General features: G+C 48.1%; 1 protein-coding gene across 1 annotated transcript in view; it reads right to left on the bottom strand.

Annotated features, from left to right (window-relative positions):
- usp13 (ubiquitin specific peptidase 13) overlaps nt 1-22913 on the bottom strand; it is a 55979-nt gene that overhangs the window by 31812 nt on the left and 1254 nt on the right. The window contains exons 2-6 of the mRNA XM_055646239.1: nt 21024-21149; nt 16187-16247; nt 6578-6699; nt 5124-5266; nt 1788-1972 (exon numbers count right to left, since the gene is read on the bottom strand). Of these exons, the coding sequence (XP_055502214.1) occupies nt 1788-1972; nt 5124-5266; nt 6578-6699; nt 16187-16247; nt 21024-21149 (637 nt within the window). The remainder of the gene's footprint in view (nt 1-1787; nt 1973-5123; nt 5267-6577; nt 6700-16186; nt 16248-21023; nt 21150-22913) is intronic.

Genomic DNA, 22913 nt, shown 5'->3' on the forward strand with positions numbered 1-22913 from the left:
CCTCCCCCCCCCCCCCCCCCCCCCTCCCCCCCCCTTCTCCCCCCCCCCCCCCCCCCCCCCCCCCCCCCCCCCCCCCCTCCTCCCTCCCCTTCCATCTGGGGGTGGTGAATCTGTGGGATTCTTTGCCGCAGACGGCGGTGGAGGCCAAGTCAATGGACATTTTTAAGGCAGAGATGGATGGATTCTTGATCAGTGCGGGTGTCAGAGGTTAGGGGGAGAAGGCAGGAGAATGGGGTTAGGAGAAAGAGAGATAGATCAGCCACGAACGAATGGCGGAGTAGACCTGATGGGTCGAATGGCCTAATTCCACTCCTATCACTTACGACCTTTCCATCTCGCTGACTCCTCTTCGCTCCGCATCTGCCCCCCTTTTGTCTCCTTTTCACCTCCAGCCTTTGTCACCCACTCCACCCATCAGCTGAAAACGAGACTTGAGGAACTGCAGGCGCTGGAATCTTGGATAAAGCACAAAGTGCTGGAGGAACTCAGCGGGTCAGGCAGCATGTGTAGAGGGAATGGGCAGAATGCTCTATCTTTCTTGCCCCCCTACCCCCCTACCCCCCCCCCCCCCCCCCCCCCCCCCCCCCCCCACACCACCAGCCCTGCAATCAGTCTGAAGAACAGTCCCGACCCTAAACCATAATGGTGATAGGAGCAGAATTAGGCCATTTGGCCCATCAAGTTAACTCCGCCATTCAATCATGGCTGATCTATCTGGTTAATTCCCGGGATGGCGGGACTGACATATGATGAGAGAATGGGTCGACTGGGCTTGTATTCACTGGAATTTAGAAGGATGAGAGGGAATCTTATAGAAACATATATAAGGGATTGGACAGGCCAGATGCAGGAGTTTTTTTTCCAGATGTTGTGGGAGTCCAGAACCAGGAGTCACAGTTTAAGAATAAGGGGAACTGAGATGAGGAAAAACCTTTTCACCCTGAGAGTTGTGAATCTGTGGAATTGTCTGCCACAGAAGACGGTGGAGAGTTAGATATAGCTCTTAGGACTAACAGAATCAAGGGATATGGGGAAAAAGCAGGAACGGGGTACTGATTTTGGATGATCAGCCATGATCATATTGAGTGATGGTGCTGGCTCGAAGGGCCGAATAGTCTACTCCTGCACCTATTGTCTATGTTTCTACCTCTCTCTCTCCGAACCCCATTCTCCTGCCTTCTCCCCATAACCCCCGACACCCGTACTAAACAAGAAATGTCACCTATCCATGTTCTCCACAGATGCTGCCTGACCCGCTGAGTTATTTTATTTAATTCACATGTTTAATCAATAATGTTTTAATTATTAATGTTTAATGTTTTATGTGTCATTCCTAACTGTCACTGTATGTCATGTTGTCATTTGCGGGCGGAGCACCAAGGCAATTTCCTTGTATGTGAAAGCTGGAGAAACTCAGCGGGTGCAGCAGCATCTATGGAGCGAAGGAAATAGGCAACGTTTCGGGCCGAAACCCTTCTTCAGACTGAAACGTTGCCTATTTCCTTCGCTCCATAGATGCTGCTGCACCCGCTGAGTTTCTCCAGCTTTTTTTTGTACCTTCGATTCTCCAGCATCTGCAGTTCCTTCTTAAATTCCTTGTATGTGAATACTTGGCCAATAAACTTATTCATTCATTCATAATTCATTATTTCATTATTCCAGCACTGTGACTTTCCTAGGTCATTAACGTAGAGTTTAATATTGAAACGGATGATCTAACTGGTGGAAAGCACGCAACAAAAGCCTTTCACTGTACCTCGGCTCGCGTGACAATAAACTGAGCTGACCTGCGCCGTCTGGTGTGATAGTTCCCAGTTTGACGGCCAAGGGGTATTTCTTCTTGCGGTAATGTTCCAGGGCATGTCCGTTCCCTCCGCTGCCGTCGAAGAACCACTTGCCACAGAGCACGGTGCCATCCGTCAAGTTGAGCCACAGATTGTCCCGCAGGTCACACCAGGCACACTTCCACCCACTGCATCGACATGCCGACAAGGCAGGACAGGACAAGGACAGGAGAAGGCAGCGTTAGAATTCACACTCAACCCTCCCGCTGGTTAACATCAGTCAACGGCGAGAAAACAAACTCCTTCATTCTGTCAGAGGTGTACACATCCATCTTAACAGTAACCAACCACCTGCGTCATGGAGTGATACAGCGTGGAAATAGGCCATTCGGCCCAACTTGCCCACACCAGCCAGCCAACAGTGTCCCAGCTACGCTAGTCCCACCTGCCCGCATTTGGCCCTTATCCCTCCAAACCTGTCTAACTGTTTCTTCAATGTTGGGATAGTCCCAGCCTCAACTACCTCCTCTGGCAGCTTGTTCCATAGACCCACCAGCCTTTGTGTAAAAAGGTTACACTCAGTTTCCTATTAAAACTTCCCCCCTCCCCCACACCTTGAACCATGTCCTCTGGTCCTCGATTCCCCTACTCTGGACAAGAGACTCTGTGCATCTACCCGATCTATTCCCCTCATGATTTTATACACCTCTATAAGATCACCCCTCATCCTCCTGTGCTCCAAGGAATGAGTCTACTCAACGCATCCCCTTTGTCACATTAGATTCTAGATATCATAGAACATTGAACAGTGCGGCACAGGATCAGGCCCTTCGGCCCATAAGGTCCGTGCTGAACAAGTTAAGCCTATCTTTGCTGCCTGCACATGATCCATATCTCTGTATTTAGTATATAAAGCAAATTGTCTGATCAGCTGAGAAGGTTATTGGCTGCAACCTTCCCTCCATTGACGAACTATACACTGCAAGGGCCAGGAAGCGAGCAGGTAAAATCATCTCTGACCCCTCTCACCCTGGCCACAAACTCTTTGAATCACTTCCCTCTGGAAGGCGACTCTGGACTGTCAAAGCTGCCACAGCCAGACATGAAAACAACTTTTTTCCACGAGTAGTAGCTCTACTCAACAGCCAAAAACCTGTAGCCTCCTTTTGCTCTGGTTTTTTGTTTGGTTCCACATGTTTAATCGATAATGTTTTATTATTAATGTTCAATGTTTTATGTGTCATTCCTAACAGTCACTGTATGTCATGCTGTCACTTGCGGGCGGAGCACCAAGGCAAATTCCTTGTATGTGAATACTTGGCCAATAAACGTATTCATTCACTTATTCATAAATCCGTCAGTAAACAAAAATCACTAAACAATAATGCAGCAACTCCAGCACTATGCCACCGAGCTGCCCAAGGTTAAACACTCGTACTGTTTACTCTGGGACATCAGAGACTCTAGGGAGACCTGACAGGAGCATATACAATTATCAGAGGCATACTGTAGATTGAGAAAACAGTCAGAAACAGTTCCCCAGGGTGGAAATAGTCAATACTAGAGGACATAGCTTGAACGATTGTCATATGCTGAGAGAACGGCTGAGCTTGTATATTCTGGAGTTTAGAAGAATGAGAGGGGATCTTATTGAAACATATAAGATTATTAAGGGTTTGGACACGCTAGAGGCAGCAAACATGTTCCCGATATTGGGGGATTCCAGAACCAGGGGCCACAGTTTAAGAATAAGGGGTAAGCCATTTAGAACGGAGACGAGGAAACACTTTTTCACCAAGAGAGAGTTGTGAGTCGGTGGAGACCGGTTCTCTGGATACTTTCAAGAGAGAGCTAGATAGGGCTCTTAAAGACAGCGGAGTCGAGGGATATAGGAACTAATTGGGGATGATCAGCCATGATCATATAGAATGGCAGTGCTGGCTCGAAGGGCCGAATGGCCTACTCCTGCACCTATTGTCTATTGTGAGGTGCAGGTTTGTGGGGTTTTTTACACAGTGGGTGGCTGGAAGGTGCTGCCAGAGGTGGTGGTGGAGACAGATATGATAGTGGCATGTTAAGAGGCTTTTGGACAGGCACATGGATATGCAGGGAATGGAGGGATATGGATCACGTGCAGGCAGAGGAGATTAGTTCATAGAAGAAGAATAGCGGCAGGTGGTGCAACGGTAGAGTTGCTGCCTCACAGCGCCAGAGACCCGGGTTCGATCCAGACTACGGGCGCTGTCTGTACGGAGTTTGTACCTTCTCCCCGTGACCTGCGTACGTCATCTCCGAGAATGTTGGTTTCCTCCCACACTCCAAAGACAGTTTGTAGGTTAATTGGCTTGGTGTAAATGTAAATTGTCCCTACTGTGTGTAGGATAGCATTAATGTACGGCGATCGCTGGTCGCCACAGGCTCGATGGGCCGAAGGGCTGGTTTCTGCGCTGTATCTCTAAACTAAACTAAAGTTTAGGAAGGAACTGCAGATGCTGGTTTAAACCGAAGATAGACACAAAATGCTGGAGTAACTCACCCATTCCTTCTCTCCAGAGTTGCTGCCTGTCCTGCTGAGTTACACCAGCATTTTGCGTCTACCTTCGGTGGAAACCAACATCTGCAGTTCCTTCCTACACAAGTGAGATGAGCGCCGAATCATAGAGTGATACAGCGTGGAAACAGGCCCTTCAGCCCGACTTGCCCACGCTGGCCAACATGTCCCACCTGCCCAAGTTTAACAGCATCATTGTGGCTTACCCCTTATTCTTAAACTGTGGCCCCTGGTACTGGACTCCCCCCAACATCAGGAACATGTTTCCTGCCTCTAGCGTGTCCAAACCCTTAATAATCTTATATGTTTCAATAAGATCTCCTCGCATCCTTCTAAACTCCAGAGTGTACAAACCCAGCTGCTCCATTCTCTCAGCATATAACAGTCCAGCCATCCCGGGAATTAACCTTGTAAACCTACGCTGCACTCCCTCAATAGCAAGACTGGCCTTCCTCAAATTAGGGGGCCAAAATTGCACACAATACTCCAGGTGTGGTCTCACTAGGGCTCTGTACAACTGCACAGGGACCTCTTTGCTCCTATACTCAACTCCTCTTGCTATAAAGGCCAACATGCCATTCGCTTTCTTCACTACCTGCTGTACCTGCATGCTTACTTTCATTGACTGATGAACAAGGACCCACAGATCCCGTTGTACTTCCCCTTTTCCCAACTTGACACCATTTAGATAGTAATCTGCCTTCCTGTTTTTGCTACCAAAGTGGATAACCTCACATTTATCCACATTAAACTGCATCTTCAGGCCGAGACCCTCCCATGGTGCTGACCTGGGTGGGATACGCACTCCGTTGTCCAGCTGGTGGAGGTTGTCCTCGTGTTTCGAATGCTTCAGCTCCTCTTCCCAGGATTCGGTATCTTGTTTTCCGTACGGAGACGGCGCGGTCAGGACCGCATCGCAGGCGATGGTCACCTGGAGAGTGGCGGATGGAGACAAGCAACAGGAAAACACACACAGGGTTGAGTGGAGGAGACGCACGTCAGCCATGACTGAACCGGCAGAGTAGACCTGGGAAGTCACGGTGGCGCAGCGGTAGAGTTCCTGCCTTACAGCAAATGCAGCGCTGCAGACCCGGGTTCGATCGCAACTACGGATGTTGTCTATCCGGAGTTTGCACGTACTCCCCGTGACCTGCGTGGGTTTTCACCGAGATCTTCGGTTTCCTCCTACACTCCAAAGACGTGCAGGTTTGTAGGTTAATTGGCTTGGGGTAAATGTTAACAATTGTCCCTAGTGGGTGTAGGATAGTGTTAGCGCGCGGGGATCACAGGTCGGCGCGGACCCGGTGGGCCGAAGGGCCTGTTTCCGTGCTGTATCTCTAAAACTAAACAGGAAGGAACTGCAGACACAGGTTTACACCAAAAATAGACACAAAATGCTGGAGTAACTCTGGAGAGAAGGAATGGGTGATGTTTCGGGTCGTGACCCTTCTTCAGGGCTTGCTTCATCGCTGTTTCCCTAAAGCTAAACTAATTAGGACTCTAACTACCCCTATACGTATTAAGTACGTTCTATCCACATTAATATAATAGATGCAAAAAATTCCCTTCTGGCAAAGCATCTCTACCTCAAGATAGACACAAAATGCTGGAGTAACTCAGCGGGTGAGGCACCATCTATGGAGAGAAGGAATGGGTGACGTTACGGATCGAGACCCTTCTTCAGACGTGGACTGTTCTGTGTTCTATGTGCTATTAATATTCTCTATTATCTGACACGTTGAGTTACTCCAGCACTTTGTGTCTTTCTTTGGTGGTCTGAAGAAGGGTCTCGACCTGAAACATCATCTATTCCTTTTTCTCCAAACCCGCTGTTACTCCAGCATTTAGGCTCTACTTTGAAGTTCTCTTCCCTCTCATACATCGATCTGTAGAACCCGACTTGACACCCAAGAGTGCCCCCAACACCTAGGAGTTAAGAATAAGGGGCAAGCCATTTAGAACGGAGGCGAGGAAACACTTTATCACAGAGAGTTGTGAGGCTGTGGAATTCTCTGCCTCAGAGGGTGGTGGAGGCCGGTTCTCTGGATAATTTCAAGAGAGAGTTAGATAGGGCTCGTAAAGATAGTGGAGTCAGGGGATGTGGGGAGAAGGCAGGAACGGGGGTACTGATTGTGGATGATCACAGTAAATGGCGGTGCTGGTTCGAAGGGCCGAATGGCCTACTCCTGCATCTATTGTCTATTGTCTATCGTGTCGGATCATATTGCAGAAAACCACTGACCAACGCCGGCAGCTCCTCAATGTTCGGCAGTGCGATTTCAAAGTGGTCAGGAAATATAACAAGCTTGGCTTCATCTTCATACTCATAATCCTCGTGGTTAAAGTCCTTGTTCTGCTCGAGGTCTGAGGGGGGAGGAAACAGGATTAAAATAGGAACAAGATTCATTTATTCTGAGGCAAACCTTAAGATAATGGCCCATTCCCCATTGAGATCGACATGAACAAGCTGCATTCAAAATAAATGTCTATTAAATCAAAGCATTGGTTCAGAAGGAACTGCAGATGCTGCAAAATCAAAGGTAGACAAAAATGCTGGAGAAACTCAGCGGGATTCAATACCATTTCTAAAACACTCAAAATTCAATTGGGGTCAGATTCAAAACTAATAATATTAGGAATGTCAGAGGGCTGCCCTAAGTTAACGATATTCCAAAGACGCTTCCTTGACTATGGTTTAATAACTGCGAAAAAAACGTATACTTAAATTCTGGAAAAAGATACCAGTCCCCACAGTGAAGATGTGGATCACAGACACTACATCTAGAAAAAATAAGGCTCGTTTTGTCTGACAAAATATGGTCCCCTTTCATTGAATTTCTGCAACAACGTAATGATTGAACACAAATTCAAAACCGACGCTAGGGTCGGGTGAGCGGGCGTAGGGAACGGTAGCTGGCCTACAGGGAGGAGGTCCAGCACTTAGCAGCATGGCGCGCTGACAACAACCTGGCCCTTAACTCCAAGAAGACCAAGGAGCTCATTGTAGACTTCAGGAAGTCCAGAGGCGGCACGCACACCCCCATCCACATTAACGGGACGGAGGTGGAACATGTTTCTAGCTTCAGGTTCCTGGGAGTCAACATCTCCGATGACCTCTCTTGGACCCACAATACCTCTACTCTGATCAAGAAGGCTCATCAGCGTCTCTTCTTCCTGAGGAGACTGAAGAAGGTCCATCTGTCTCCTCAGATCCTGGTGAACTTATACCGCTGCACCATCGAGAGCATCCTTACCAACTGCATCACAGTATGGTATGGCAACTGCTGTCTCCGACCAGAAGGCATTGCAGAGGGTGGTGAAAATTGCCCAACGCATCACCGGTTCCTCGCTCCCCTCCATTGAGTCTGTCCAAAGCAAGCGCTGTCTGCGGAGGGCGCTCAGCATCGCCAAGGACTGCTCTCACCCCAACCATGGACTGTTTACCCTCCTACCATCCGGGAGGCGCTACAGGTCTCTCCGTTGCCGAACCAGCAGGTCGAGGAACAGCTTCTTCCCGGCGGCTGTCACTCTACTCAACAACGTACCTCGGTGACTGCCAATCACCACCCCCCCCCCCCCCGGATACTTATTATTATTTATTCAAATCGTTTGCTATGTCGCTCTTCCAGGGAGATGCTAAATGCATTTCGTTGTCTCTGTACTGTACACTGACAATGACAATTAAAATTGAATCTGAATCTGAATCTGTAGTGGGATATATCTCCACTTCTTTCACTTCTTTGTTAGTTCAGGGGTTTCTCTTTTTACTATTTCGTATCTTTTTCGAAATTCTTTCTTTTCTTTTTCCTTTCTTCGTCCTTTCCCTTCTTTCCTTTTTTCTTTTTTCCGATTTACTTATTAGTTTATAAAATGTTAAAACTGAAGCTGTACAAAAATTGTATAATTGTTATGTCGATTACTTTCTCCTTGTACAATTGCTTCAAATAAAATAAATATTAAAAAAAAGAAACTCAGCGGGTGAGGCAGCATCTATGGAGCGAAGGAAATAGGCGACTTTTCGGGTCGAAACCCTTCTTCAGACTCATGTGAGGGTGGGGGGGAGGGGCGGGGGGGGGGGGGGGGGGCGGGAAGAAGAAAGGAAGAGGTGGAGCCAGTGCGCTGAGGAAGAGCTGAGAAAGGGAGGAGAAAGTAGGGACTACTTGAAATTGGAGAAGCCAATGTTCATACCGCTGGGGTGTAAACTACCCAAGCAAAATATGAGGTGCTGCTCCTCCAATTTGCGGTGGGACTCACTCTGGCCATGGAGGAGGCCCAGGACAGAAAGGTCGGATTCAGAATGGGAGGGGGAGTTGAAGTGCTGAGCCACCGGGAGATCAGGTTGGTTATTGTGAACCGAGCGGAGGTGTTGGGCGAAGCGATCGCCAAGCCTACGCTTGGTCTCACCGATCAGACACCTAGATCAGATGACCTCTGCCGCACCTGGAAAAGCTGCTTAGGTCCTTGAATGGTCAAAGGGGGGGAGGTAAAGCGACAAGTGTCCTGCGGTGGCAAGGGCAAGTACCAGGGGTGAAAAATCCCCAAGTGGGACAGGCCCTTTACAGCATCTAAACATCTGCCCTCACACGTGCCTGATCTACATACATTATTACCTTCCACACTGTCCTGCCAACTTTAGCATTTGTTACTGTTGGTGCCAGCTTGTAGTTGGCTTAGCGTTAACTGAATCTGATAGCACAGTTTTATCCCTGTTTTTAGTTCCATGCTGGCAAGTCTCCAGCCCAAAGATTTAATTTTAGACACAATTAGGAGTGACACATCTTCGAGTTTTTTTCCCCGCGCACACACAGAAATGTCGTTATCAAACATGACAGAAGGAGTGATTGCATTACGAATCGAGCATTGGCTTAGTGCCAGACAGACTCAAAAATGCTGGGGTAACTCAGCGGGTCAGTCAGCATCTCTGGAGAGGAGGAATGGGTGACCTTTCAGGACGAGACCCTTCTTCAGACTGAGAGTCAGGAGAGAGGGAGAGACGGAGATAAGGAAGGGTAAGGTGTGAAAGGGGACGAGAATTGAGGAAAATGTGGAATGGATCATTGTTAGCTTGGGGAAGCTGACAAACCAAGTTTACAGGAATAAAATTTAATCAGGAAGACAGTCAGACTGGTGGGAGAACTGGGAAGGGGGCGGGATGGAGAGAGAGAGAGAGAGGGAAAGCATGGGCTATATAACAAGGGCTAGTTAGAGAAGTCAATGTTCATATCGCTGGGGTGTAAGCTACCCAAACAAAATATGAGATGCTGTTCCTCCAATTTGCACTGGGTCTCACTCTGACAATGGAGGAGGCCCAGGACAGAATGGGCAGTGTGAGAATGGGAGGGGGAGTTGAAGTCTTTAGCAATGACTGGATAGCACGCAACAAAAAGCTTTTCATTGTACTCCAGTACACGTGACTATAACAAACTAAACTAGACTGGATAGCATGCAGGACAAGCTCTTCACGTGACAACAGTCAACTAACTAACCAAGGAAGACACAAAGTGCCAGAGTAACTCAGCGGGTCAGGCAGCATCTGTGGAGAACATGGATAGGTGACGTTTCAGGTTGGGACACTGGTGGCCATCCATGTTCTCCAAAGATGCTGCCTGACCCGCCGAGTTACTCCGGTACTTTGGGTCCTCTTTTGTAAACCAGCATCTGCAGTTATCTTGTTCCCAGAATCTCCTCAACTTGAAGAAGGGTGTAGGAAGGACCTGCAGATGCTGGTTCAAAACAAAGATAGACACAAACTGCTGGAGTATCTCAGAGGGGTAGGCATCATCTATGGAGAGAAGGAATGGGTGACATTACGGACCGAGACCCTTCTTGGGACCGGACTGTTCTGTGTTCTTTGTGCTATTAAAACTCTCTACTATCTGACCCCCCTGAGTTATGTCAGCACTTTGTGTCTTTCTTTGGTGGTCTGAAGGAGGGTCTCGACCTGAAACATCATCCATTCCTTTTTCTCCAAACCCACTGAGTTACTCCAGCATTTAGGCTCTACTTTGAAGAAGTTCTCCTCTCTCTGATACATCGGTCTGTAGAAGGGTCCCCAACCCGACTTGACACCCAAGGTAGACACAAAATGCTGGAGAAACTTTTTCATGCAGAGAGCTGCGAGTCTGTGGAATTCTCTGCCTCTGACTCCGCTATCTTCAAGAGCCCTACCTAGCTCTCTCTTGAAAGTATCCAGAGAACCGGCCTCCACCGCCCTCTGAGGCAGAGAATTCCACAGACTCACAACTCTCTGGATGAAAACGTTTTTTTCCTCATCTCCGTTCTAAATGGCTTACCCCTTATTCTTAAACTGTGGCCCCTGGTTCTGGACTCCCCCGACATCGGGAACATGTTTCCTGCCTCTAGCGTGTCCAAATCCTTAACAATCTTATACATCCAAAGACGTGCTGATTGGTAGGTTAATTGGCTTGGGTAAAGATTGTAGATTGTCCCTAGAGCGTGTTGCATCGCGCTGGTGGACGGGGAGATCTCTAAACTAAACTAAATTAAGCCGTGGAAGCAGCTCGTTAAATGTCTCCATTTTGCTTTCCTTCATTCTAGTCGACTATTTTTAAAATCCCTCTTCACTTGCCAAGCGTTTGGTTATTTGTACAGGCTCCACCTCACGTGGCTCAGTGCCTTCGACTGACGGTGCTTCTATAGAGAGTGCGTTCATGAGTACAAGTATCTTCACTATTGCTTCTGACTCAGTCAATAAAGTCATGCATGTCCACAACTGTCGAGAGTCGATGTTACGTGACTAAACACCTTGGAAGTTGACATATATGGTCTCAAGCAAAGAGTTGCTGCCTCACGGCAACTCATCTCAGTCCTAAATGGACCACATCTTATTCTTCATAGATGCTGCCTCACCCGCTGGGTTTCTCCAGCATTTTTGTCTACCAAGTTTAGTTTAGTTTAGAGATACAGCACGGAAACAGGACCTTCGTCCCACCGAGTCCGCGCTGACCAACGATCCCCGCACATTAACACTATCCTACACCCAGTAGGGACAATTTACATTTATACCGAAGCCAATTAACCTACAAACCTGTACGTCTTTGGAGAGTGGGAGGAAACCAAAGATCTCGGAGAAAACCCACGCAGGTCACGGGGAGAACGTACAAACTCCGTACAGACAGCACCCGTGGTCGGGATCGGACCCGGCTCTCCGGCGCTGCAAGCGCAGTCAGGCAGCGACTGTACCGCTGTGCCACCATGTCAGTGACAGCAAGCTGTGACTAACTTTTTCAAAAAAAAATGCATGACCAAATATGTTTCGAGTTTGAGGAAACAAGCCCTTCAGCTCAGCGGGTCCACGTTGACCAGCAATCGCCCGTTCGCACAATTCCTTCCATACACTCTCGGGGCAATTTATAGAGAGGGCCGATTAACCTACAAATCCACACGGTCCGGGGATCTGGGAGGAAACGGAACACCCGGAGAAAACCCACACGGTTACAGGAAGAACGTACAAACTCCGTACAGACAGCACCCAAGGTCAGGATGGAACCCGGGTCTCCGGCGCTGTGAGGCAGCAATTCTACCGCTGCGCCACCGTGCCGCTCAAATATGGTAAAATCTTCCTTCTAAAAAAAACGTGGAACAGCTTGAACAGTCGCCCCTGTTTCAATCATTCCGCTCCCATCTGGTCTAGTTTAGTTTTGATTCATGATTCAAGATTCAAGAGAGTTTATTGTCATGTGGCAATGAAATTCTTGCTTTGCTTCAGCACAACAGAACATAGTACACATGACTACAGAACAGATCAGTGTGTCCATATACCAATATATAAATATATACACACATGAATAAATGAACTGAAAAATAAATATATTTATAGTTTATATGCCATCTAGATTTTGTTTCTACAACCCTGGGTGAAAGACTGTGCATTCATCCTACCTATTCCCCTCACCATTGTATCCTGGCTGCAACGCACCATTTTAGGTCACCTCACCACTTATACTTCCTGCGTTTCTTCATAGAAATATAAAAACATAGAAAATAGGTGCAGGAGTGGGCCATTCAGCCCTTCGCCACCATTCAATGTGATCATGGCTGATCAAACAGAATCAGTACCCCGTTCCTGCTTTCTCCCCATATCCCTTGATTCCTTTAGCCCCAAGAGCCAAATCTATCTCTCTCTTGAAAACATCCAGTGAATCGGCCTCCACTGCCTTCTGTGGCAGAGAATTCCACAGATTCACAACTCTCTGGGTGGAAACGTTTTTCCTCATCTCAGTCCTAAATTCTTAACCTGTGATCTTATTCTTAAACTGTGGCCTCTGGTTCTGGGCTCCCCCAACATCGGGAAAATTTTTCCTGCATCTAACCTGTCTAATCCCTTAAGAATTGTATATGTTTCTCTAAGATTCTCTCTCATTCTTCTAAATTCCAGCGAATACAGGCCCAGTCGACCCATTCTTTCATCACATGTCAGTCTCGCCATCCCGGGAATTAACCTGGTGAACCTACGCTGGGCTCCCTCAATAGCGAGAATGTCCATCCTCAAATTAGGGGGGGCCATAACTGCGCTCAATACTCCAGGTGCCGTCTCCTTCCTGATCCACCTCCAAGCACCACGAGCTACTTCAGTGACGCACCCACGGTGCCGTTACCGCAGCTTTACCTTAGGCCCTGGCTTCTCGCTGCATCCACGCAGCATCTCAAAGCGCGTGTCCCTGCCTCACATTTCATCGGTTGAGTCGCTTCCTGCGTCAGAGAGATGCCTCAAAACTGGTTCTGCGCCACCAACTATTCTGGTCCAAACTACTCCAGCGGTACAATTAGCAATGGATCTAAATCTGTATTAGACGTGGCCCTTTTGTCAATGCCACCGCAGATTTGTTGACAGCACAATGCTGCTAGCACTAGACAGCTGCTGTGTTTTGTCACGGCCCAGCAAACACACCAACGCTGTCATACGATGACGTACCCACGCCCGAGCCGGGGAAATCATCAAATAGAATTAGCCTCCCGACCGCACATGGAAACATGAGGCACCCTTTCCTCATTGCAGACGTCGTTCCTTTGCTTCCAGCTTCCGAAGCTGCACGGTGGCGCAGCGGTAGAGTTGCTGCCTTACAGCGCCAGAGACCCATCTTCCATCCTGACCACAGGTGTTTAAAAGTTTAGTCTAGTTTAGTTTAGAGATACAGCGCGGAAACAGACCCTGCGGACCACCGAGTCCGCGCCGACCAGCGATCCCCGCACGCTAACACTGCCCCACACACACACTAGCGGCAATTTACATTTACGCCAATCAACCTACACGCCTGTGGGTCTGTGTAGTTCGGGAGGAAACCGAAGATCTCGGGGAAAACCCACGCGTGAAACGGGGAGAACGTAGAAACTCCGTACAGACCGCGCCCGTGGTCAGGATCGAACCTGGGTCTCTGGAGCTTTAAGGCAGCGACTCTACCGCTGCGCTACCTTGCCACCATCTTGTCTCCACAGAGTTCTCTCTGTGACTGCGTGGGTTTTCTCCGGGCGCTCCGGTTTCCTCCCACATTCGAAAGACGTACAGGTTTTTAAGGTTAATTGGTTTTAGTTTAAATTGTAAATTGTCCCCAGTGTGCGTAGGATAGTGTTGAGTGTGCGGGGATCGCTGGTCGGCACGGATTGGGGCCTGCTTCCCGCTGTATCTTTCAACGAAACTAAACTAAGCTTGAATAGGTGACAACAGAGGTCTACTGAATGACAATACACCACCTTTATGGGAGAGACAGATCCATATGAAAGATATCTCCAGATCAACATGGAACATAGAACAGTACAGCACAGGAACAGGCCCTTCGGCCCACAATGTCCGTGCCATGCTAAACCAATCTCCTCTATCCCCATCTAATCCACATCGCTCCATTCATTGCATATCCATGTGCTTATCTAAAAGATAGACACAAAATGCTGGGGTAACTAGGCATCTCTGGAGAGAAGGAGTAGGTGATGTTTCGGGTCGAGACTCTTCTTCAGATTTCAGCCTATCTAAAAGCCTCTTTAATGCCACTATCACATCGGCCTCCACCATCACCCACCACCCTACACATCTCCTTTAAATGTTGCCTCGCTTGCCTCAAAGCTGTGCCCTCTAGCCTTTGACATCCGCATCCTTGCTACAACTATCAATTCAAGATTGTAACAAACGTACACTGGGCGATCGTTTCACTGAACACCTCCGCTCAGTCCTCCTGGATATACCTGATCTCCTGGTTGCCAAACACTTTCATTCCCCTTCCCATGGCCACACTGACCTCTCTATCCTGGGCCTCCTCCATTGTCAGTGAGGCCACACACAAATTGGAGGAACAGCACCGCAAATTTCACTTGGGCAGCTTGCATCACAACGGTAGGAATATTGATGGCTCTAACTTCAAGTAGCCCTTGCATCCCCTCTCTCTCCATCCCTCCCCCACCCGTCATACTAGCTTCAAAGTCGTCTTGTTGAGTCTCGTTGTCTGAAACTCGTTTTCCCCTAGCTCACGGCTAACAATGGCCTGTCTCCTTTATCATTGTTACTTTTTTGCATATCTTTCATTCATTTGTTCTATATCTCCCTACATCACCGCCTATATCTCTCGTTTCCATTTCCCCTGAATCTCAGTCTGAAGAAGGGTCTCGACCCGAAACATCACCTATTAGAGTCATAGAATGACCCAACTTGCCCACACCGGCCAACATGTCCCAGCTACACTAGTCCCACCTCCCCGCGTTTGGTCCAGATCCCTCCAAACCTACACTATCCATGTACCTGTCTAACTGTTTCTTGAACATTGGGATAGTCCCAACCTCAACTACCGCCTCTGGCAGCTTGTTCCGTACACCCACCACCCTCTGTGTGAAAAAGTTACCCCTCAGATTCCTATTAAATCTTTTAGACCTATGTCCTCCGGTCCTCGATTCCCCTACTCTGGGCAAGAGACGCTGTGCATCTACCCGGTCTATTTCTCTCATGAGTACACCACAATAAGGTGTTCTCTCATCTTCCTGAGCCCCAAGGAATAGAGACCCAGCCTACTCAACCTCTGCCTGTAGCTCAGACCTACTGTATAGCTCAGACATTTCTTTTCTCCAGAGATGCTGCCTGACCTGCTGAGTTACTCCGGCTTTTTGTGTCTATCGTCAAATTATTTTATATTAAAACCAAAGTAAAAGCAGTGGAGCTTTATAGACAATAGACAATAGGTGCAGGAGTAGGCCATTCAGCCCTTCGAGCCAGCACCGCCATTCAATGTGATCGTGGCAGATCATCCCCAATCAGTACCCCGTTCCTGCCTTCTCCCCATATCCCCTGACTCCGCTATCTTTAAGAGCCCTATCTAGTTCTCTCTTGAAAGTATCCAGAGAACCGGTCTGCACCGCCCTCTGAGGCAGAGAATTCCACACACTCTCTGTGAGAAAAAGTGTTTCCTCATCTCTGTTCTAAATAGCTTACCCCTTATTCTTAACCTGTGGCCCCTGGTTCTGGACTCCCCCAACATCGGGAACATGTTTCCTGCCTCTAGCGTGTCCAAACCCTTAATAATCTTATATGTTTCAATAAGATATCCTCATCCTTCTAAACTCCAGAGTGTACAACCCCAGCCGCTCCATTCTCTCAGCATATGACTGTCCCGCCATCCCGGGAATGAAGCTTTGCAAATGAAGTTGGCACAGCAGGTTACATGGACTCGGTGGGCTGGAGAGCCTGTATGTGGCAATCAGTCAAAAGGATTGAATCTTGTGAAAAGATAGGAAGCCGATTCAAAACATAAGGAGGGGGCAATGGAATAGATGCATTAAAATTGGTTTTAAAATCTATGCTCGAGCGAGAGACAGAGAGAGATAGATAGAGGCTCCAAGGAGTTTACCTTACCAAAAATAACGCGAGGAGATCTCCGCCTGGGCACCACTCCACCTGAAGCTCCCGTGGCCTTCTGCAAGTTGGATTGCGAGAGGAAACATTGTTAGGTGCATGCCAACTCCACAAAGACAGTTTCTCTTCAACCATTTCAGTGCAGTCAATCCTCGACATAATGGACCACAGTGGAGGGGGATGGTGTCCAGTATTGACGATTGTCCACTCTAACCTAGTTAGGGATTATCAATAGACAATAGGTGTAGGAGTAGGCCATTCGGCCCTACGATCAAGCACCGCAATGCAATGTGATCATGGCTGATCATCCCCAATCAGTACCCCGTTCCTGCCTTCTCCCCATATCCCCTGACTCTGTTATCTTAAAGAGACCTATCTTGCTCTCACTTGAAAGTATCTAGAGAAACGGCCTCCACCGCCCTCTGAGGCAGAAAATTCCACAGACTCACAACTCTCTGTGAGAAAAAGTGTTTCCTCAACTCCGTTCTAAGTGGCTTACCCCTTATCATGAAACAAGTAGCAGAAACACACAACTGCAATTGCTGGTTAATACACAAGAGGACACAGAGTGCTGGAGTAACTCAGCGGGTCAGGCAGCATCTATGGAGAACATGGATAGGTGACGTATCGGGTCGGGACTCTTCTTCGGATTGCTTGTGTGGGAGGGAGGGGTGGAGAAGAAAGCTGGAAGGGATTGTTGAGACAATCAAGAGTTTGAGTCACCTGGTGATTTTAATTGTCTGCACACACATCTTCACCACACAGACAGGTTGAAATCATCAACATGTATTAGCTGTTCAAGAAGGGACTGCAGATGCTGGAAAATCGAAGGTAGACAAAATTGCTGGAGAAACTCAGCATCTATGGAGCGAAGGAAATAGGCAACGTCTCGGGCCGAAACCCTTCTTCAGACTGATGATCAGCCATGATCACAGTCAATGGCGGTACTGGCTCGAAGGGCCGAATGGCCTACTCCTGCACCTATTGTCTATTATCTATCCATGTGCCTGTCTAAGTTGATGGTACATGTTGTTCTCGTTCCTGCCTCACCCACCTCCTCTTACTGTGCTGTGTGACTCCTACACTGTATATTCATCCTGCTGTCGTTTTCAACTGTGACACCCTGTGGCCCGGTGGTGCGGCGGGTAGAGCAGCTGCCTCACAGCCGGAGTGCCGGAGACCCGGGTTCGATCCCGACTACGGGTGCTGTCTGTACGGATTTTGCACGTTCTCCCCGTGACCCGGGTGCGACGTCTCCGCAATCTTCGGTTTCCTCCCACACTTGTACAGGTTTTGTAGGTTAATTGGCTTGGTATGATCGTAAAATTGTCCCGAGCGTGTGTAGGATAGTGTTAGTGTGCGGGATTCACTGGACTCGGTGGAAAGAAGGTCCTGTTTCCGCGCTGTACCTCTGAACTAAACTAGGACTAAACTTAAAAAACAAAATCAAAAATACTCTCAGTTGGTCGATCCGGTGGGACCTGAAATTAAATATTGAAGTCGCAGCCCTCTGTGAACAACTGTCAAACATTCCTGGCCAGGGTCATTCAACTGCATTTTTGTAGCAGCTGAGAGTTTGCAACGGAACATCAGCCGCTGACAACCGTCAGTGTTCAGACAGGAAACGGGAGAGCTTGTCCAAATCTAGAATACAGAGATGTTTGCAAAGCCCCTTCATTGCCTGCTGTTTGTATTCATCTGATGACAGACAGAGCCGTCTGCAGGGCAAGGCTTTACTGTCTGAAGAAGGGTCTGGACCCGAAACGTCACCCATTCCTTCTCTCCGGAGATGATGCCTGTCCTGCTGAGTTACTCCAGCTTTCCCCAGGCTCTCTTGCCATTGGCAAAAGTTTGCCTATAGTACTGAGGAGGAGATCGACATTTGGTGGGATGCACGGTGGTGCAGCGGTAGAGTTGCTGCCTTCCAGCGCTCATAGCGCCAGAGACCCGGGTTCAATCCCGACTACAGGCGCTGTCTGTACGGAGTTTGTACGTTCGCCCCGTGACCTGCGTGGGTTTTCTCCGAGATCTTCGGTTTCCTCCCACACTCCAAAGACGTGCAGGTTTGTAGGTTAATCGGCTTAGGTTTGTATACTTGGTACAAGTGTAAATTGTCCCTAGTGTGTGTAGCATAGTGGTAGTGTGCGGGGATCGCTGGTCGCTGGGCCAAAGGACCTGTTTCCTAAACTAAACTAAATTAATCATAACTCAGGCTTTGCCTACCACTAAATGCAATTCCCTTATCATGTATCTGAACACTATGTATGGCTCGATTGTAATCTAATCAGGTATTGTCTTTCCGCTGACTGGTTAGCACGCAACAAACGCTTTTCACTTTACCTCGGTACACGTGACAATAAACTAAACTGAACTTATTCTGAACTGAACTTATTCTGTACCTTCCAATGCAGGAGGCTGCAACTGCGGGCCTGGCGGACTGCGGCACCGGGAGCCCGCGGGTCCCTGGAGGGAGACCGCTTTTCAGGGCTCTCGCAACGGCGACTTCTCCCGCCCGAGTTGCGGGGTCGAAGAGCTCCTGGAGCGGGGCTTGGAATGGCCGCGGGACTCTGCGAGCGCACTCCGGGGGCTTTAACACCAAGACCCGGTGTGCGACCTTGCACCACCCGGCGTGGCTTTAATGGCCGCGGGACAATCGCCATTGCCAGCCGGGGGCTTTGACTTTGACTCTGACATCAGGGGGAGTGCAGTGGAGAGATAAGTTTTTTGGCCTTCCATAAATTATGGATGGTCTTTATGTAAATTATGGTGTGTTTCTATTTGTTTGTATGTATGGCTGCATAAACGGCATTTCGTTTGGACCTCAAGGGGTCCAAATGACAATTAAATTGAATCTTGAATCTTGAATCCAGAGACCCCCTCCCTGACTCTCAGTCTGAAGAAGGGTCTCGACCCAAAACGTCACCCATTCCTTTTCTCCAGGGATGCTGCCTGACCCGTTGAGTTACTCCAGCAGTTTGTGTATATCTTCCATTCTACATCCTTAATTAGTGAATTGAATCTGGCATCAACAGGTGTTGAAACACTTTCTACTACACTTTGGTGCATTTCATAAGTGATAGGAGCAGAATTAGGCCATTCGGCCCATCAAGTCTACACCGCCATTCAATCATGGCTGATCTATCTCTCCCACCCAATTCCATTCTCCTGCCTTCTCCCCATAACCTCTGACACGGTGACCTCTACTAATCAAGAATCTATCTAACTCTGCCTTCAATATATCCACTGACTTGGCCTCCACAGCCTTCTGTGGCAATTAATTCCACAGATTCACCACCCTCTCATTTCATAATGACCTTTACATATTTAATAAAGATGTTTGTAAGATGGAAAAGCCTTTCCATAAAAATCAATGACTGCATTAAACTTTAAAAATATCATAATATTTTTAAGGCAGAGATAGACAGATTCTTGATTAGTATGCGGGTGTCAGAGGTTATGGGGAGAAGGCAGGAGATGGGGTTGGGAGGGAGAGATAGATCAGCCATGATTGAATGGCGGAGTGGACTTGATGGGCCGAATGGCCTAATTCTGCTCCTATCACTTGTGAACATAATAATTTTAGAAAAAGTCACTTATTTTAAGACTTAAAAAATATCCAAAGAAAATTATAATAAATGACTTTCCAAGGGAAATTATTATTATTTATAACTAAGATAATGCACTACAACTTTTACTATGCAAAATGGAGCCAACATGAAGTAAAAGATCACAGTTTTGTCTAGTTTAGAATAATACGCAATCTAGACCAGGCTGTCTGGATGTGATGGAAACATCAATTATATTGACCACGAGACCAAGTGGGACCCGTAGGGTCCCGGCCCCTCAACGCGTGGTTACGGGGGGAGGGGGGCGGCCTGCGGCATCACACACACACTAACAACCCCCCCACACACACACTAACAACCCCCCCACACACACACTAACAACACCCCTTGATATTATATTAATATTATTCATTTGCTCCTTTTAACCCATCCCCGCCCTATCCACTCACGCATAGCCCCCAACTCACAGGCGCGGCTAGAGAGAGAGAGAGGGGTAGAGAGAGAGGGACACGGAGGCACAGATAGGGACACAGAGGCACAGAGAGGGAACTATCTCTCATGGATTGATGCAACAGCCACAAAGACATACTAACACCACTACCTCCTGGGGTGTGTGAGGAGATTCAATACGTCTCCAGTCACTCGTACAAACCTCTACAGACGCACCACAGAAAGCACGCTGTCGGGTTGCATCACAACCTGGTTTGGGAACAGCCCTGCCCAAGACCGCATGAAACTGCAGAGTTGTGGATGTAGCCCAGTCCATCACACAGACCACACTCCCCATCATTGTAGATGTAGCCCAGTCTGTCACACAGACCACACTCCCCATCATTGTAGATGTAGCCCAGTCCATCACACAGACCACACTCCCCATCATTGTAGATGTAGCCCAGTCTGTCACACAGACCAGATGCCAGTTCAGCAGAAGGTACAGAAGCTTGAAAGCACGCAGCACCTGACTCAGGTACAGCTTCTTCCCCTCTGTTATCAGGCTTCTGAACGGTCCTTCCATAAGCTAGGGTACTGTCCGATTCATCTCTACCCCATTGCGGACATTGGACTTTGTCTCTGGAACTGATGCGCTACAATGCTGAGAACTATATTCTGCACTCTGTATCTTCCCCTTTGCTCTACCTGTTGTACTGGAGTTTGACGATTGCATTTATGTATGGTATGATCTGATCTGATTGCATAGCACGCAAATCAAAGCCTTTCACTGTACCTCAGTACAGATGACAATAATAAACCTAAACGCCAACAATTCTTACCTCTTTGATGGTTCGTTTCAGGTGCATGTAAACACATTGTCCCGTCTTACGGTAATGTCTCTCCACATGTTCCCTTCCAAAGCCAAGAAACGTACTCATGCACACGTAGAGACCACCTTCTGATTCCTGTAGTTGCAACAGAATAGAAATGGAGGAAATACAAAGACAATTATGGAAGAGGGCAAGAGAAAAGATAGACAAATAATTGCAATTTCATATATAATGCTTAATCTCAAAATATAATTCCTCCCACATTCCAAAATCGTGCAGGTTTGTTGGTTAATTGGCCCTCTATATAGACAATAGACAACAGGTGCAGGAGTAGGCCCTTCGGCCCATCGAGCCAGCACCACCATGCAATGTGATCATGGCTGATCATCCATCCCCAGTCAGTACCCCTTCTCCCCATATCCCCCGACTCCGCTATCTTTAAGAGATCTATCAAGCTCTCTCTTGAAAGTATCCAGGGAACCAGCCCCCACCGCCAGTTTAGTTTAATTTGGAGATACAGCGTGGAAACAGCCCCTTCGTCCCACTGAGTCTGGGCCGACCAGCGATCCCCGCACCTTAACACTATCCTGCACACACTAGAGACAATTTACACATACACCTAGTCAATTAACCTATACACCTGCACTCCTTTGGAGTGTAGGAGGAAACCGAAGATCTCGGAGAAAACCCACGCAGGTCACGGGGAGAATGTACAAACTCCGTACAGACGGCACCCGTAGTCAGGATCGAACCCAGGTCTCCGGCACTGCAAGCGCTGTAAGGCAGCAACTCTACCGCTGTGCCACCGTGCCGCCCAAATTCCCCCTCCCCCCCTGGTGTGTAGGGAGTGGATGAGAAAGTGGGATAACATAGAACTGGTATGGATGGGTGATCGAGGGTCGATGTGGGCCGAAGGGCCTGTTTCCCTGCTGTATCTCTAGAATCAGAGTCTTACAGTGTGGAAACCGCCGTTCGGCCCATATCCGGCCCTCTAAACCTGTCCTAACCTCTTAGACAAAGAAAATTAATTGTAGATAGAAAACATTAAATTAATATTTCAACTATGTTATCTTTGAAACAAAGAATCCAAGGACTCTGGTTAATGCTCTCCCCGTATATAAATTCTAAACACATGATGATAACAATGGTCTGTCTAATACTGATGAAGCCACAAGGAACTGCAGATGCCGGATTACAAAAAAGGATAGAGTGCTGGAGTAACTCAGCGGGTCAGGCAGCATCTGTGGAGAACCTGGATAGGTGATGTTTCACAGAGTGCTGGAGTAACTCAGCGGGTGAGACAGCATCTCTGGAGAACATGGATAGGTGATGTTTCAGATAGAGTGCTGGAGTAACTCAGCGGGTCAGGCAGCATCTCTGGAGTTTTCACCCAGAGAGTTGTGAATCTGTGGAATTCTCAGCCACAGAAGGCAGTGGAGGCCAATTCACTGGATGTTTTCAAGGGAGAGTTAGATTTAGCTCTTCTGGCTAACGGAATCAAAAGATATGGGGGGAAAGCAGGAACGGGGTAGTGATTGTGGATGATGAGCCATGGTCATATTGAATGGCGGTGCTGGCTCGAAGGGCCGAATGGCCTACTCCTGCACCTATTTTCTATGTTTCTATGAATTCCACAGATTCACCACCCTCTGACTAAACAAATTCCTCCTCTCTTAATTATTCCGTTAGTAATGCAAGCCAAACGGTTCCGAATGGGATGGCGACCCGGGGTAGGAATCTACACCCGGGATAGGGTGATTATCCCGAGATAGGGAAACTTCCCCACAAGTGCTCGCCTCTTGATGGAGCGCACACATGGTCCACTTTCACTGCTAATATCTCGACCACATTACACACCGCTCATAAAACCCTGGAGGAACAACCACCAATAAAGACCAC

Source organism: Leucoraja erinacea, chromosome 14 (genome assembly GCF_028641065.1).
Source record: "Leucoraja erinacea ecotype New England chromosome 14, Leri_hhj_1, whole genome shotgun sequence".
Lineage (NCBI taxonomy): Eukaryota > Metazoa > Chordata > Chondrichthyes > Rajiformes > Rajidae > Leucoraja > Leucoraja erinaceus.